A 14,498-nucleotide genomic window follows, 5' to 3' on the forward strand; every position below is an offset into this window, starting at 1 on the left:
TGTCAGATCTGAAAGGGAAACATCTCTTTCACCATCGACAGCCTAGAACCCGGCGCCAGTTTCCAATAGTAGCGTAACTATACGATCAGCAAGCTCCGGTTTCTGCTTTAAGAACGGCGATTCAACAGCCAGTCTGGTCGGTGTCAAGCCATCCCCGTCCATGTATGAAGCATCGACACCATGGGTTAGAAGAGCCCTGAGGACTCCTAGAGCACCGCGCTCAGCGGCCCAGGACAGAACCGGCATTTTCGGGCTGGCCACCATTTGAAACTTTTCTGGATTCACCATTGCCTCTCCCAAGCGCCATCCCCAAGGCATACCGCTACTTGGCCCGGCGGCAAATACTCGGCGTAGTAGAACAGCCTCTGCGTGTGGATTGGCGCCGTGTGATAGCAGCTCCTTGGTGAAGGCGCTCGCTCTATCGCAAAAATCGTAATGGCAGTACAATGCAAGGCAATGCAGAGCTGTCCATCCCTCGTCGGTTTGAATAGTGGCGTCCGCTCCCAAGGACAACAGACAACGAGCCGCCTGTATCGCGGTGTCTGGTGGCTTTGTCACGAGAGAAGTTCGCAGACTACCGCCATCAACTAGGACTAGAGCGCACATCAAAGGCGTCCACCCATTCACATTTCTGGCATTCACGTCGAGTCCTTGAGAGATTAAAAAGGATATTGTCTCGAAGCAGCCACCCGCCGCAGCAAAATGCAGTAATGTTTCCTCGCGGTGGGTTTTGGCAAATAGCAGTGCCTGTTGCTCTTCTGTATTTCCGCAGGCAGACAAATAGAGCCGAAGGAGACGCAGGTCTACTCCAAAAGCAGCCGTGTGTAGAGGTGTCTCTCCGTCCTCATCTGACTGGGATACAGAGGCGTGATGGTGTATCAAAAGACGTATTGCGGTTTCGTTAACGACGGGGCGGTCAATCTGGCCTTGTGCGACGGCGCCAGCGACCATGTGCAGTGCCGAACGCCCCATCTCGCTACAGGTGTTGGGGTCGGCGCCTTTCTCGAGAAGGACCCTGAGTGCACCCGTTAGATTTGCGTCCTCGGCGGCGTAGCATAATAGAGGCATGCCATCGCATGTAGAATTGGGCGCCGCTCCTGCGTCGATCAGCGATGCGATCAAAGACTGCTGGTTTGAGTATTCGAAGCCTTCACATCTGCTTCTAAACTCGTCAGGCAGTTCAGTCTTTTTCTTGACCGCATAGCTTAGAGCTTCGTCGAGTTTGTCCTTGCCAAAGTCTACTGTATTTATAAGTAGATATGCCACTTCAAAGTGCCAGCGGCGAGCAGCCCAGAGAAGTGCAGTGTACTTCAGTTGTAGCGGCCACCCATGCCAGCAAGACAACAAGTCACATACAATAGCCGCACGCCCGTACATAGCGGCTACAATGAGGCTTTGCCGGCCCGGTGTGATATTTCGCAGCTGGTCTTCTGGCGTCGCAGCTGCCCAAAGCCGCGCGACTGCGTCTCGATGCCCCTCCCGCGCGGCACAGCCAATTGCCGTTAGACTCGAGTCGCCACTGCTCAAAAGAAAGAGGTCCGCGCCGGCAGCGAGCAGAAGCTCTATTGCGTCTAGATCCCCCAAGGTGGCAGCGTAGTGAAGCGGAGCGCCGAAACCGGGATGTATATAGCTGATGCGGGCGTGGTTCGAATGTAGGAGCGCTCGCAGTTCTGGGATGTTGCCATCACGAATGCAGGCGTGCAGCAGCTCCTCATAAGTATTAAAATCTGCGCGAAATCGGCGTTTCAAGTGGCGGTACATGGCCGCTCGCTCAATCATGCACCAAACATTACAGCGGGAAAACAGCGAGGTGGTGTCGGGCCAGGCTGTAGCTGTCACGCACAGGTACAGGCTCGTACTGCGCTAGGGCCACCATCCACAAAAGGTGTTATACTCGATGAACTGGGCAGGTGTGATGCCGCACTTGGTGGTTAGCGCACCGCACGAGTCGCCCAACACGACGCGAATGGTCCTACATTCTCCTCTGGATTGCAGCTGGGGCGTGTGACAGTTCTTCATGCCGACAACAACCAGGAAAAAGTGATTAAGAGTCGCCCGGTTCCAATTGGTAGAAAGGAACCTCTTCATGCAGAGGTCTTTGCGGCTTTCGGGGTTTGCAACTTTAAAATTTGACTTTTGAATTGTTAAAATTGAGATTGTAATTTTCTCATATTATAATAGGAAAAGTTGATAGCTAGTTATTTAGGACGAATTTGTAGAAGGCTCCTGCTTAAGATGGCTTACTAAAGGCGGTGTTTATGGAAGTCTGGTCAATATTTAACCTGACGGTCTTAGAAGTGTTCTGGCGTTAGTTAACGGAGGAGCTCCAGACGAATAGACACAGATCAAAATGATTTAATTGGAGAGGCTAGGAAGAGGGAACTATGCGGTTGCGAAAGTGAGCACTAATAAAAGAAAAGCTACCAAGATGTATTCACCCTAGTCAAGCTGTCTGGCAATCTCTGTCTGCTCGAACCGAATAAGACTTGCTAATTTCTGCTTGGCATTGTCATCGGCATTGTCATTCTGGCTCGCCCAGTATTCGTCCTCGGACATATGGGCCTTCGCGGCGATGCGCTCCTGGATGTATTCTTACCAGGCCACGGAATCCAGGATCACAGCTCGATGAATCTTTTGACCAAGTCTAGCGCCAGTCGGGACTCGGACTTTGGTTCCTTCCTTGGTCTCGAAATGAGTTGCGTGCGTTATCTGCGACACGTTACTGGCAGCCTCAACAGAACACCGTCATCAAGGCCAAGGCCGTTGCGGCGGCCGTTGAACTGCCCCCCCTTTGTCCATTCGTTCCCATCGTTCTCGCAGGTCTCTTGGGCGCAGTACTTAATGCCGCCCGGGTTCTCGTATCCGGTATTGAAGCTGCACGGGTTCTTGTCCTTGCAGTAGCCCGAGTTATAGAAGGCTTTGATGAGCGCGCCCTGGGCTTGGTTCTGGTCCTTGGGCACGCACCTGTTGATACGCGTCCCGCCGTCCACATCTGCGACTGACTTGAAGGGAAACTCGTCGCACTCGAAGTTGTCGCCATAGGGAGGCGTGGAGCAGCGACCGGGGCGGGGTCGGCAGCCAGAGGCCTGCTCGCGGCGTCTTTGGATGGGCTTGTCGGGCTTGTCGAAGGTCAGGCTCTGGCCGTTGCCGGCGCAGAATGAACCAAAACACATGTTCATGCAAAGATCTGGGTACTGGTCACAAACAAACATCATGATATCGTCTGTGTCATCGCGCGTATCGAGAACAGACGTGCTGCTGGGGGCCGCCACTGCGTTCATCACGGACCCGGCTGCTAGCACAAAGGCGACAATGCGGCGAAACATGCTGTATATTCGAGGACTTGAGGAATGTGACAATATCGGAATTGTTTGATAGGTAGCAATCACAATTTGGTTCATATGCTTTGGTCTTTATATACTATTTAATGGGGAACCGTAGGCTCTCTGCCTCTTACATGAGTTGATGGCCTCTGCTGATTGTTTCGGGCACACTTTGGGAATAAATTTTGAAACCAGGCTGGCGAGAGGCTGATGAGAGTTGGAGTAAGGCTTGGCACAGCCTGGTTCTCATCTGGCAAGAGCCTGATGAGAGTTGAAGTAAGACTTGGCCCAACCTGGTTCTCATCAACAGTCTGCGGCATTGCTGCGCGGAAACAGTGATCTACCGCACTTCCTTCCAGAACAGTGCATAATATCACAATTCGTGCATCCGCTTGGACGCGATACTAGTAATAAGGCTCCGCGAAAGCACTTTACCACTGGCGAGTGAATACAGTGAAGTTACTTTGATTTTGGTGAACTAATGCCTGTGTACCAGCATCTCATCCGTATTGCTCGTCATCGTTACTCCATCGTCTCGGTGGAGTCAACCATCAACGCGTAATTTTCTCAACGACAATGTAAGACATTGGTGTCTATCCTAGTCAGTGACCACCGCGGAGCTAACCACTACGTAGCCTTATCACATCCGAGATCCGAGGGAATAATGCTGCACCCAGAAGTGATGTCATAGACTACGGCGTTCAGCTTTTACATAATCAACGGTATAACTGGCAGTCGCCATGTCGGTTACTGAACGCTATTTTTCATTCACCGTCAAGCGCCAACCAGTAACCTAGCAGCCATGACAGCAAATGAGAACCAAGGCGACAAATTCCATCTACCCGATCAGATTCCAGGGGGTGCCGACGGCAATGGTGACACGACCAGTGACAGTCTACCCTGGGCCATCTATTCGCTGGACAGCGCCGTCCCAGAGTCTAGTCTGCGCGCCTTGGCTGCCGAGATGGAAGGGGAGCGCTACGTCGTCACGATTCCTGACGGAGAAGACATTCACCTCTTTCACGTCGCGCCAACAGACTCGCTCTACCAGCCCAACCTCGAAGCAGCGCTGCGAACAGTTCTGAAGCAGACGCATGAAACCAAACCTGATAACGAGTATTTTCCTTACGGCTGCATTGTCGTGCATGACAAAGATTGGTCCACTCAGGGAGTTTGGCTCGTTTACATCGACTGTGATGATGATTGCCCTGTGACCGGAGTAAGGATAGGGCTCGCAGATGTTGGCTCCGCCTGCTGGAGTCTGAGAGACGACGAAAATTGTGCGAGTGAGATTAAGAGAATGTACGAGCTTAAGAACTAGGTATTTAACTTAGGGACCACCTTCGTTTCGCCGTTTATTAGTAATCATGTACTTGCTAAAACTACTATCCACTTTGATAAATATGCGCAAGTGAGATCTGTATACACATTTCCCTTAACCCGCTTCTCGCTGTAGGAAATATTCTATTCCATCCTTTATCAGTGCTCCTTGAATACTTTTGCAGATCTATTTCCCAACAAGATTGCTTCGCTCCAACCTGTTTGCTAGGGACCTGTTTGCTACGGACCAGAGTCCGATTCAACTAGATCAAGACACCCGGGCGCTGTACCAGCGCGCTATTACGAATCCAGCTTCCATCACAGATAAAGAGCGCAGAGCCATCATAACTTGCCATCTGCAGAAGACGAGGATCATATTATTCGCGAAACCTGTGGTCTATCTATGACAGAGCTTTTAACAGCGGCCATATCGCCTAGCGCCGCGGAGACGCTGTCTTTCTATGAGGTGCTATCGGCAAAGAGCTTCAGGCCTTAGATAATCCTGGGGTTATTAGTATGATGGTGGATTATCGCTGCCTCCTCGCTACTCTCTCGTCGGCAGCTCGCCGCTATATAGTAGCTCCTTCGCACATGATCCCCACGGCTGCCCGTAACCTCCTACTAGCCATCGTGCCCTGCGGGTGTCCTAACACTTTCCCAGAGGCGCGGATCATATTGTAACTCACTTTAAAAAGCAGAAACTCAACCAATAAACCGTCCACAGGGTTTCGTAGCTAAGGCTATCTTAAAGGATATAATATAGCCCTCACTGTCCTTGTTATTTCTTACTTCCTAAGTTTATACCAGCCAGCGTCTCTTAGCCCCATACCCGTGGTTATAGGTGAGGAGCCAACGCCTACGTTGACAGTCCCGTCAACCGGCATCCAGCCACCGCAGCCGACACAGGGGGGTATGGTGAAGAATTGGAACAAATTTCACTACATTTATAAGGACAACACATGTGATAAAATCACTTCGTATAATCACATCTCTCAGCATGATTTTATGACGTGGAACCCACAGATTGGCGAGCAGTGCACAGGTTTGTGGGCAAACGCCTACGCTTGTGTTGGTGTCTACTAAAAACTCGCCACCATTGCTACTAGCTGCTTTTAATGGGATACAGTTAGTTCTTGCGAGAATTGATCTGTTGCTACACGGTAAGAAAAGTTTTTTAGGATTTAGCTAGATTTAGAATTCATGGGGAACAAGTGAGGGACGGAGCTCCGGGAGCAGTGTCTGCTCCTCAGCTAGAATACACTACATTGGCTACCACGGACTGTTTTTTTCTTTTTTCTCTTTTTCTTTTTCTTTGGCGTCTTCAAGCCCTCTGCCCTTATATGCTGTAACAGAGGTTGAATTTGATCCCCAATGTTCGGCTGTGTTCCCAAGTGGGTGGCCGACGTTATCTGACTATTTCTGGTGGGTCGATCTCGCAGTCCCAGCCACGCCTCTGAATCCCCGCACTTCAGCGAATATCGCCTGACATGGTGTCGTTAAACTCTACAATGCATCCTCATGGCAACTTTGCAGAGAACACAAGTCGCAGACAATGACGCTTCCACAGCTGGCTTCCGCATCGGTGTCGATGTTGGAGGCACCAATACTGACGGCGTCATCATTGACCCCTCGCAGCTCCAGTCTGATAACCGTGGAATTGTTGCTTGGCACAAGGCCCCAACCACTCAGGAGCCGAGCCATGGTATAGACGAGGCCATCAGGGCCATGTTCCAGTCGGCAAATATTCAACCCTCGTCAGTAGCCAGCGTCACAATCGGAACTACCCACTTTGTCAATGCCGTTATTGAGCGCGATGCGTCTCGCCTTTCCCAAGTCGCCGTTCTCCGCCTCTGTGGTCCGTTTTCCAAGTTTGCGCCACCTTGCGTGGACTGGCCCGCTGACATGCGAGATTTGATTATTGGCCATTATGCACTCGTTAAAGGTGGCCTGGAGATTGATGGTAGCTTAATCTCTGACATTTCCGAGACCGAGATTGAGGAACAGGGTCGTATCATCAAAGAGAAAGGCATCAATGCTGTCGTTGTAAATGGCGTCTTCAGTCCCATTGACACGGTCGAGAAGCAAGAAGAGCGGGCAGCCGAGATTATTCGCCGAATAGTCCCTGGGTGTGATGTCGTCTGCTCCAAGGAAATTGCGAATTTGGGCTTCCTTGAGCGCGAGAATGCCGCTATACTCAATGCCTCCATTCTGCGGTTTGCCAGACACACAATCAGGGCTTTCCAGAAGCCTGTCAAGGAACTTGGGATGATTTGCCCTGTTTTTATTACTCAAAATGATGGAACGGTCTTGTCAGGACAGGAAGCTGCTCGCTTACCCATTCGCACATTTTCCAGCGGCCCGGCAAATAGTATGCGAGGAGCCGCATTCTTGGCCCAGGGTCAACTTGAGGAGGCAGCAATGGTCGTCGACATTGGCGGCACCACTACGGATGCTGGACTTTTGCAGACGAATGGATTCCCTCGACAGCAAGCAGCCTACAGTGAACTTGCCGGAATCCGAATGAATTTTGCCTGTCCTGATATCAAGAGCATCGGCTTGGGCGGGGGTTCAATCGTCCGCCAAGGCAGCGCAGTCTCCGTGGGGCCGGATAGTGTCGGATACAACTTGAAAAGGGATTCGATTGTATTTGGCGGCAGCACGTTAACCACAACAGATTGTACAGTCATGTCAAATGAAAAGTTGGAGCTCGGAGACCGCAATCTGGTTGCAAGCGTAGTCTCCTCGACCGAGCTTGAGATAATTCAAAGTAACATCAAAGACAAACTGGAGCGTGTTATTGACAAGATGAAGACCTCCCCAGAAGACGTTCCAGTTTTCTTGGTCGGCGGAGGCGCCATCATCGCGCCCGACTCTCTAGTTGGTGCTAGCAAGGTCATCAAGCCGCGGTGGGCAGGAGTTGCCAATGCCATCGGCGCGGCAATGGCTCGCGTGAGCGCCGTTATAGACGTTGTCAAGTCGACAGAAACCAAGTCGGCAACTCAATGGCTCAAAGAAATCGGAGAAGACGTCATCCGCAAGACAGTCGCAGCTGGCGCCTCCACCGAGTCCGCTACGGTCGTTGAACAGGAATCGTTCCCGTTACCGGTGAGTGTGGCCATTACGTTCTGCAGATAAATAATCTGCTAACTACTGAAAAGTACATCGATCACAAAGCACGCTTCATCGTTAGGGCCGCTGGCGACTTTGACTTTTCCAAGGCCGCCACACTTAGTGTCGAGGAAGATCCCGAAGATGAAACCGACAGTGATGTTTTCTCAGACAGGCAGCGTAGCGCACATGTCCGGGAAAAGCGTGAATCGACCACAGAAATCATTCTTTCGACCTATAGGCCAAAAGTACGGGATCGTATTTGGTACATTTCCGAAACCGACGTCGATTGGATCTCGATTGGCTGCTACATCCTGGGCACTGGCGGCGGCGGCTCTCCCTATTCGAGCATGATTCGGCTCCGAGAAGACCTCCGACGAGGCGCCGTCGTCAAAGTAATCAGCCCCAAAGATCTGAAAGACGACGATAGCGTCGGTGGCGGCGGCGGTGTGGGGAGCCCTACCGTCGGCATCGAGAAGCTAGCTGGAAACGAGCTGCTGGAAGCCCAGGAGGAGCTCGCCAAGGTGTGCAGCAAGCGCATCACGCATGTCGTCTCGGTCGAGATTGGAGGCAGCAACGGCTTGCAGAGCATGATTCTCGGCTCCACGACCAACATGAACCTCCCCGCCATCGACGGCGACTGGATGGGCCGCGCATACCCGACGCAGTGGCAGACCACCCCCGTCGTCTTCAACGAGCGATCCCCCATCTGGTCGCCGACGGCCATGTCGGACGGCAACGGCAACGTGGTGGTCATGTCGCGCACGACGTCCGACTTCATGGTCGAAAAGGTCCTGCGCGCCGCGCTCAGCCAGATGGGCTCGCACACGGCGACGGCGGACGCGCCCGTGACGGGCGCGGAGACGAAGCGCTGGGTCGTGGAGAATACGATATCGCAGGCCTGGCGGATCGGGAGGGGCGTGGTGCGCGCGCGACGGGAGAACCGCGTGGACAGCGTCGCCGAGGCCATCATTGACGAGTGCGGCGGGCCCAGCGCCGGACGCGTCCTGTTCAAGGGCAAGATTGTCGGCGTCGAGCGCATGCTGCGTGGAGGGTACGCTTATGGCGAGTGCATAATCGAGGGTGCTGATGTCAGGGTTGACGAATCCCATGCGAGATCCAGTGGTGCAGGACCTGGTACTTTCCGCGGTCGCATCAAGATTCCGTTCAAGAATGAAAACATCGCGGTGTTGAGGCTGCGCGAAGGGGATACGGAGGAGCGACAGGAAGATGTGCTTGGCATTGTGCCGGACCTCATCACCGTCATCGATGCGCAAAACGGCGAGGCGATTGGCACGCCAGAGTACAGGTACGGGCTGCTGGTAATTGTCCTGGGGCTCGCCGCCAACGACAAATGGACAAAAAACGAGCGCGGAATCGAGCTCGGCGGACCGCCTGGATTCGGCTTCCACCACCTCAAGTATCAGCCGCTGGGAACCTTTACGGAACCCATGAGCGTCGTTGACGAGTTTGACGAGACGCCTGCTAAGGACTTTCATAGGGTTCAATAGGGCAGACTGATATCTAGTTCCAAGCAACGTCTTTCAGCAATTTTTAGAGACGTGTTCGATTGAAACGACCTTTAAGATATAAAAATATTAACAATCGTAAAATTTGTGAATAATAAACTATTGATACTCGTCAAATTCCCTAGAGCAAAGTAAAATCTCCTGAAGCAACATATAATATAGTCTGTAAATCCATGCGTCCTTGTTTCTCTGCCAGAAATACTGAATTGCAAGCTAAACCACCGCATATCATGATTTAGATCTCATCTGTTATCTCTGCTAGTCGGGAATGCATCAGAAACCTCTGCAGTTTTCCCCAGGGGTCGTCGTCTTCCGAAGCTTCTTGGAGCATCGTCAGCCGCTGCAAAACGGTCTTGTCTTCATTGTCTCGCAAGTCAAGCCTCAACCCTTTTGCAATGAGGCATCTCATTTCTTCAATTGCCTCTCGCTCAGGGTAGACTTTGTTGCCCAGCTCTTCCACGACGATATGTCCGTAGCCTTGGCCTGATTTGTTGTGCCAATTTGGGTTGAAGGGGAGCTTATAAAGGCCCGCGCGTTGCGGAAAGTGGTGTCGAAGCGCTGTGCCTAGAAGATTGCTTGGTCTGCTTGTCTCTCTGCACCGACTCAGGGCGTCGAACAGTCTAGACTCATTGTTTAAAACAATGTGGCTGAACGCCCGGTCGACCGCAGCCTGAGAGAAATTGGGGGCCAATAGGTGCAGTTCTTGCTCTATTTTCTTGGGCAGTGTCTTGGACTTGTCCAACCAGAGTTGTAGGACTTGATCACACTCGTGTGGTGCAGGGCGAACACCGCGGTCCACTATATCAGCCATCAGTGTTTTGCCTATGGCACTCGAATTGAGAGCTTTTCCAAAGAGAGAATTTCCATCTGGCAACAGGTCGTCAACGCGCAATCCATAATCCAAGAATTGGAGAAAAAGATCACGAAGCAAATGCCGCTCGTTCTTTTCTTGCATCTCAAGAAATATGTATTGACCTAGGTTGAGGCCGCCCTCCATAGGAGCATGCACATCTGCCCCGTAGTCCAGTAGATGTCCAATAATCTGCCTCATTCTTTTTGTATGGGTTGGATCGGTCACTATCTCATCCTGCAGAGCAGACGTGACGGCCAGCCGTAAAGGCGACGAAGGGCCCCCAACATTTACGCCGGCACCTTTTTCGAGAAGTCGTTTGACGACTGTTGCGCTCCAGTTTCTCTGTTTAGGCATTAAACGTGACGCAGCCCCCTCGACAGCATAGCACAGCATGGACCATCCAAGTGGTGAGACGGCATTGAGATCTTGCGGGAACGAGAGAAAGACGTCCACTGCAATCTCATTTCCCACCTCAATGGCCTTCATCAGCGGAGGCATCCCTGATCCGGGCTCCACGAGCGCACCCTCTCCGCCGAAGCGCTCAAACAAACTCTTCACAGCTTCTGGATGGTCGGGGAACGGGTTTTGCTCTGCAAGGAAATGATTTACCGTATATGCCGTATTCGTGCGCGTTCGTTGAAGTAGCGGGGGTACAAAAATATCTTTGCGGTCAAGCGCAAGGTAACCAGTATGTCCTTGCCGAACCAGCAGCGCGGCAATCTGGGGCTTCTGTCGGAACAAGGCAGGCAATAAAGGAAACCAGCAATAATCTTGTATTTTCGTCTGCTTAGCGAATTTGCAAAGTTGTGTGGCGCGATCTAAGCTTTTGTTGTATCGGCCGACTTTCAAAAACTTCCACAGTCTGACGCTGGGTGTGTTGATCTTCGCGCGGTAGTAGATTAATTCATCGACGAAGCCTTTTTGGCCATGAGCTACCGCAACGTGGATTGCAGTGCAAACAGCATCATTTCTGCAATGAATCGCGTTCACGTCTCCTCCATACTTGACGCTGTCCTGCAAAATTGCCATAGCCATGTGCGCATATGCAACAGAGGCGCCGCTGGCGTTGGCTGCCCACAGGATTGCAGACGAGTTGCGAGTAGTGGCGTCTCGACGAAACAGGGCCTCAGTCGCAATACCTGTGATTCTTTTCCTGTGGACCCGCGCGAGGGTACGAAGATCTTTGAATGGCAGATAGTGGCATATCATGACCATTAATTCGTCTGGCAAATCCAAAAGTGGGTGGCGCACCATGGCTGCGACCCTGAAAGCTGATGTGGAAAGCTGATGCGGAAAGCTGATGTGCAAAGCTGATGTGAAGAGAAGAAGTTGAGGAGAAAAGGTTGAGAGAAGAGAGAAGTTGTTTCCAGAAAACCATGGAAGTGCTTTTATCGAGTGCATTGTGTATGGCGTTTGTCACGAGCGGCTGCAGGCGGCGTTTGCAACGAGTCGGCGGTCAGCCAGGCTGGTTCCTCAGGAGACGATTTTCTTCATCGTGAAAACAAAAGCCGACCGCTACTTGAAAGGCTTCTCGGAAAAATCCACAGGCGTTACCTTGTTTGACGATTCAATATTTGGCGCTTCGATTTTTGATGACGCGACATTTCAAGGTCCAGAGTTGAGGAGTTGTAAGTGTCGGTCGCTACACCATCGCAATGCTCAGGTGAGATACTTTTACACCATTCCTTTCTGACACAAAGCTCACAATGTTGGCAAAAAACTACATGTGTGCTGATTTGTTGTAGTTTCAGCATGTACTTGATCTTCCCAATTAGCTCTTGAAAGGTCAAGAGACGCATTCCGACCGACGGTATTCGCAGTGACTGTGCTTCAGTTCTTTCGCTGACTGAACAATGAACAGTGATACCCACACATGAAAGCTTTGGAAGAACTCTAGTGGACCAATTTGAGGCAAGAACAAATTTAGTGCCGGCTTCATGTTGGTGATCGGAGGGACGCTTTGTACTGACCGTGCAGGCAGGCGAAGAGACATCCCCACCCCGCAAGGACTCCCGGCCACCTCTGCTCATCTCTGCTCATCTCTGCTCATCTCTACTAAAGGCAAGCCAAAAACTCAAAGTAGACCAAGTACACCAGTCAAGAAGCGCACACGACCGCAGGTATCTGGACACACTACGTCTGCGCCAACTCGTCATCCAGTTTGCTTAAACCCAAAGGAACGCTGCCCATGACCTATTGCCAAAGAGTTGCGCCTCCATTTTTAGAAGATAACAAACTTCGGTATTACCGCCTTTTATTGTACGTCGACTCGTCGTAATTGCCTCGATCCCGCGTTGCGCCGTGCGCGTCTATGCGTCTTGCCCAGCTTCCTTCTGCTTCGACTGCTGGGCGCCTGTGCCTTTGGTTTGCGCATCGCTTTGTCCTTCACGCCTTTGCTGGCCGCGCTGCGCTGCGTGCCTCTAGCCATATATCTACAGGCTACTGACGCTAGCTGTTCTTCCTCTTCATTTTCTCTACTTGATTCTTCAACATCGCCAAATCTTGCCCAAGCTCGGATCTATATTGCAGAGCTCTTTTATCAGTCAATCAGTACCGGCGTTGAACATGGCTTGCGCGAATCTAGCAACGCTTCCTGCGGACCTTATACTGCGGACATTTCGGTTGATCACAGCAGACACTGATCTAAGCCGGAAAAATACCTCTCCGAGCCTAGCCTTTTGCCTTCCCAGAGGCCAGGCGCGGCGCACTATTCAAAGCCTGCGCTTGACATGCCGAGCGTTTTCGCTGTTGACCACAATTACTCTTTTCCGATCCTTCACGTTTCCATCAACTATGACTCTATTGCTATGTTTGAGCAACTGTCAAAAAACCCGATCATTGCTGCCTATGCCCACGCAGTCATAGTCAACCTGGCGACATACCCCAGCGACATGGCAACGGATTTAGTCACATTCAAAGGAAGCGGTTTGCCGAGCTCGAGCATTACTTCAGTACAGTGGACTCTACGCTATCTAATGACAGTAGCAAACAGAGAGCACACTACCAAACTAGAGATGCCCCCTAATTCCAAGACACGAATGGTTCCTCGAGGTCATCAATGGTGACAAAAATGGCGGCCCAGCAGCACCCAAGTGGACGAACTTTGCTAAGCATGGCAAATTCGGACGAATTTTTCTCAGCCCCCACGACGAGTTTTCACGGCGCCACCGAGAGCAGCTCAAGTGCCTGAACGACACAAATGCAATGGGGCAGCTGGTGACGGCCTTTATTCGGCTTGAATGTGGAGGAAAGCTCCAGTTCACAACGAAAGTGTATCGCGACTTGGCCGGCCACGACGCTGCGCTAGACGATCTGCAGATTCTGTCTCAGGCAATGGTCCAGCCTTATTCGTGGGAGGAAATACAGAGCGAGGGCAATAAAGTTGATTTGGACATGATCAAAATGCTGTCCAGGCTTCCCATTGCGCTGGCTAACACCAGCGTGCCGCTGACGGATCTCTATCTTGACTGCTTCCCTCTCTACGCTGGATTCGCACAACTTCTTTTACACGAGAAGCAGACGGCGTCGGAATTGGAGTGGGAACTTCAGCCGGTATTCCAGCACCTCCGGGTCTTTTCTTTTGGCATCGAGACCATGGACATGGCCGCACCTCGCCACACACCATTGCCCGAGTCGGACATGTCGCTTATGCGCGCCTATCTGCAAGCGGCGCTGGTGAGCCCGCAGTTGATGAAGGCTCACTTGCAATTCGGAGCGTTTGGCATCCACACCGACAAGGCATCTTCCACATGTAACGAGGCTCTGTTTAGACTTGGCCCATTGCTGAATTGCTGCATGAGCAGCAAGCTGAGACAGCTAATTATTGAGGCCGTCGACACCAAGTTTGATGAGCTGCAGCCCTTGTTCTCGCGGCTGGGCCAATATATGCACCGTTTTGAGCTTCACGGCGTTAGACTGCTCGATGGCCAATGGGTGCCCCTGCTCGGCGCAGCGCGCCAGAGCACTGCGCAACACTGGCCGGAGAAGCATTGTCGCGCGAATTTCTTGAAATTGATGGGTGGCGGGTTTGACTGTGCGTACGGAGGCTTCGCAGAGGACGAAGATGGTACATTAGGCCTGATAGCTCGCCATGTTTGCAGTAGCAGCAGTGATGAATGAATGCGAGGTTTTGGGGAGTTTTAGGTACGGCAGAAGAGTATTGTATGTGATTTCTGACTTACGCAGTTTGAAGTGCAGTCGCTGGTCCGAGATGTCTTTCTAGATGTCCTTCAGAACAATGCCGCTCGAATATGTCGAGACAGACATGGCGAGCCCAGTAGAGCGGTGTCTCGTGCCATAGCGCTCGCGGCATTCACTCCCAGTGGCGATAATGGGAATTTATGGTTACCTTTCTATTATTATTTT

At 51.8% G+C, this 14,498-nt stretch overlaps 6 protein-coding genes across 6 annotated transcripts; 3 read left to right on the forward strand and 3 right to left on the reverse strand.

The window, feature by feature from the left end:
* Positions 1-42: 42 nt before the first annotated feature.
* Positions 43-1,761, reverse strand: LMH87_004685 (uncharacterized protein; the record flags this gene model as incomplete). The annotated part of the gene is made up of 1 exon (XM_056195944.1): positions 43-1,761. One exon carries the CDS (start codon positions 1,759-1,761, stop codon positions 43-45), a length of 1,719 nt encoding a protein of 572 aa, XP_056049523.1.
* A 944-nt stretch (positions 1,762-2,705) lies between these two features.
* On the reverse strand, positions 2,706-3,326 carry LMH87_004686 (uncharacterized protein; the record flags this gene model as incomplete). Its single annotated transcript, XM_056195945.1, has 1 exon — positions 2,706-3,326. One exon carries the CDS (start codon positions 3,324-3,326, stop codon positions 2,706-2,708), a length of 621 nt encoding a protein of 206 aa, XP_056049524.1.
* Positions 3,327-4,125: 799 nt separating this feature from the next.
* On the forward strand, positions 4,126-4,644 carry LMH87_004687 (uncharacterized protein; the record flags this gene model as incomplete). The annotated part of the gene is made up of 1 exon (XM_056195947.1): positions 4,126-4,644. The coding sequence occupies one exon, from the start codon at positions 4,126-4,128 to the stop codon at positions 4,642-4,644; it is 519 nt and encodes a 172-aa protein (XP_056049525.1).
* A 1,517-nt stretch (positions 4,645-6,161) lies between these two features.
* LMH87_004688 (uncharacterized protein) lies at positions 6,162-9,262 on the forward strand (the record flags this gene model as incomplete). Its single annotated transcript, XM_056195948.1, has 3 exons — positions 6,162-6,498; positions 6,553-7,748; positions 7,802-9,262. The coding sequence occupies 3 exons, from the start codon at positions 6,162-6,164 to the stop codon at positions 9,260-9,262; spliced, it is 2,994 nt and encodes a 997-aa protein (XP_056049526.1).
* A 253-nt stretch (positions 9,263-9,515) lies between these two features.
* LMH87_004689 (uncharacterized protein) lies at positions 9,516-11,387 on the reverse strand (the record flags this gene model as incomplete). The annotated part of the gene is made up of 1 exon (XM_056195949.1): positions 9,516-11,387. The coding sequence occupies one exon, from the start codon at positions 11,385-11,387 to the stop codon at positions 9,516-9,518; it is 1,872 nt and encodes a 623-aa protein (XP_056049527.1).
* A 1,475-nt stretch (positions 11,388-12,862) lies between these two features.
* On the forward strand, positions 12,863-14,413 carry LMH87_004690 (uncharacterized protein; the record flags this gene model as incomplete). Its single annotated transcript, XM_056195950.1, has 4 exons — positions 12,863-13,058; positions 13,219-14,166; positions 14,234-14,276; positions 14,326-14,413. 4 exons carry the CDS (start codon positions 12,863-12,865, stop codon positions 14,411-14,413), a joined length of 1,275 nt encoding a protein of 424 aa, XP_056049528.1.
* Positions 14,414-14,498: the final 85 nt, after the last annotated feature.

The sequence above is a fragment of the Akanthomyces muscarius genome, chromosome 2 (assembly GCF_028009165.1).
Source record: "Akanthomyces muscarius strain Ve6 chromosome 2, whole genome shotgun sequence".
Lineage (NCBI taxonomy): Eukaryota > Fungi > Ascomycota > Sordariomycetes > Hypocreales > Cordycipitaceae > Akanthomyces > Akanthomyces muscarius.